Source organism: Clupea harengus, unplaced genomic scaffold (genome assembly GCF_900700415.2).
Source record: "Clupea harengus unplaced genomic scaffold, Ch_v2.0.2, whole genome shotgun sequence".
Classification (NCBI taxonomy): Eukaryota; Metazoa; Chordata; class Actinopteri; order Clupeiformes; family Clupeidae; genus Clupea; species Clupea harengus.
In genome coordinates, this window is record NW_024879835.1 from 53,594 (window position 1) to 55,000 (window position 1,407).

General features: G+C 50.0%; 1 protein-coding gene across 1 annotated transcript in view; it reads right to left on the reverse strand.

The window, feature by feature from the left end:
* Positions 1–476: 476 nt before the first annotated feature.
* Positions 477–1,407, reverse strand: part of LOC122130483 (vesicular glutamate transporter 2.1) — a 7,574-nt gene continuing 6,643 nt past the window's right edge. Inside the window, exon 7 of the mRNA XM_042705200.1 lies at positions 477–884. Within this exon, the coding sequence (XP_042561134.1) occupies positions 558–884 (327 nt within the window). The 3' untranslated portion in view covers positions 477–557. The remainder of the gene's footprint in view (positions 885–1,407) is intronic.

The window sequence follows — 1,407 nt, forward strand, 5'->3', positions numbered from 1 at the left end:
GTTGGTTTGTTTGTATGATTCAGCAGTTGTCTATGTAAAGTGTACTACTGGTCCATTAGGATGACTCAGCAGTCTTGTATCTGAAATGCATTACTTGTTTGTAATAATGACTTGTCAGTCCTGTTGACTCAGCACTTCACAAATGTACACATGATTGCACTTGAAAAATAAAAGTAATTCTGTTTTTAAAATACATATAACATTTACAACCCTTCAATCTGATATGTGCAGTGATTCTTTTCATCTGAAGGTTATTGGTGTTTGTGTGTGTGTGTGTGTGTGTGTGTGTTTCTTTGTTTGTTTGTTTGTTTTCTGTCCTTTCTTCAGAGATTATCTTTTTTCATTTTTAAACGTGTGCAAACATACAACAATGGAACTTTAACTGGTATAGGTGATTACTTCATCTTTTTTTTGTCAGAACTCACAAACACTACAAAATAGGTCTACACTGTGTGTGTGTGTGCGTGTATGCATGTTTGTCGTTGTCTTGACTGTGTGTTTGTGTCAAGTGTGTGTGTGTGTGTGTGTGTGTGTGTGTGTGTTAAGTGTGTGTAGCTCTAGGAGTACCCCCCATAGCCCGCCTGCTGGCCCCCCTCCTGTACGTACTCCTCCGTCTTCTCCCAGCCCTCCGCCCAGCCCCCGTTGAGTTGGGTGGTGGCGCCGTAGCTCTTGGCCGGGCCGCCCGCTGCGTTGTAGCTCTGCATGATGTCGCCCGTCTCCTCCGCCAGCTCGTCCTCCTCGATGAAGCCGCACTTCTCGTCGCTGGTCAGCTCCGGGTCCGCCCACGGCTGCTTCTCGCCCGACGCAAACAACCCGTAGAAGATCACGCCGCCGTAGTGCACCATGGCGGCGATCAGGAACACGTACTGCCACTCCTCTCGAGTCTAGAGGGGGGACGGGGGGAGAGAGAGGGAGAGAGAGGGAGAGAGAGAGAGAGCGAGGAAAAGAGTGAGAGAGAGAGAGAGAGTGAGAGAGAGGGGGGACGGGGGAGAGAGGGGGGGCGGAGAGAGAGAGAGCGAGAGCGAAACAGAAAGAGAGGAAAAGAGTGAGAGAGAGAGAGAAAGTGAGAGAGAGGGGGGACGGGGGAGAGAGAGAGGGAGAGAGAGGGGGGGGGAGAGAGAGAGGGAGGGAGAGAGAGAGAGAGAGAGCGAGAAAGGGAGATAGAGAGAGAGAAGGAGAGAGAGAGAGCGGAAGGGAGAAAGAGAGAGAGCGAGACAGAAAGAGAAGAAAAGAATGAGAGAGAGAGAGCGAGGAAGGGAGATAGAGAGAGAGCGAGACAGAAAGAGAGGAAAAGAGAGAGAGAGAGAGAGAGAGAGAGGGAGAACCAAAGAAAGTGAGGGAGGGAGAAATAGAGAGAGGGAGAAAGAGAGAGAGTGAGGGAGAGCGGGAGAGAGAGTTAAAGTGGCT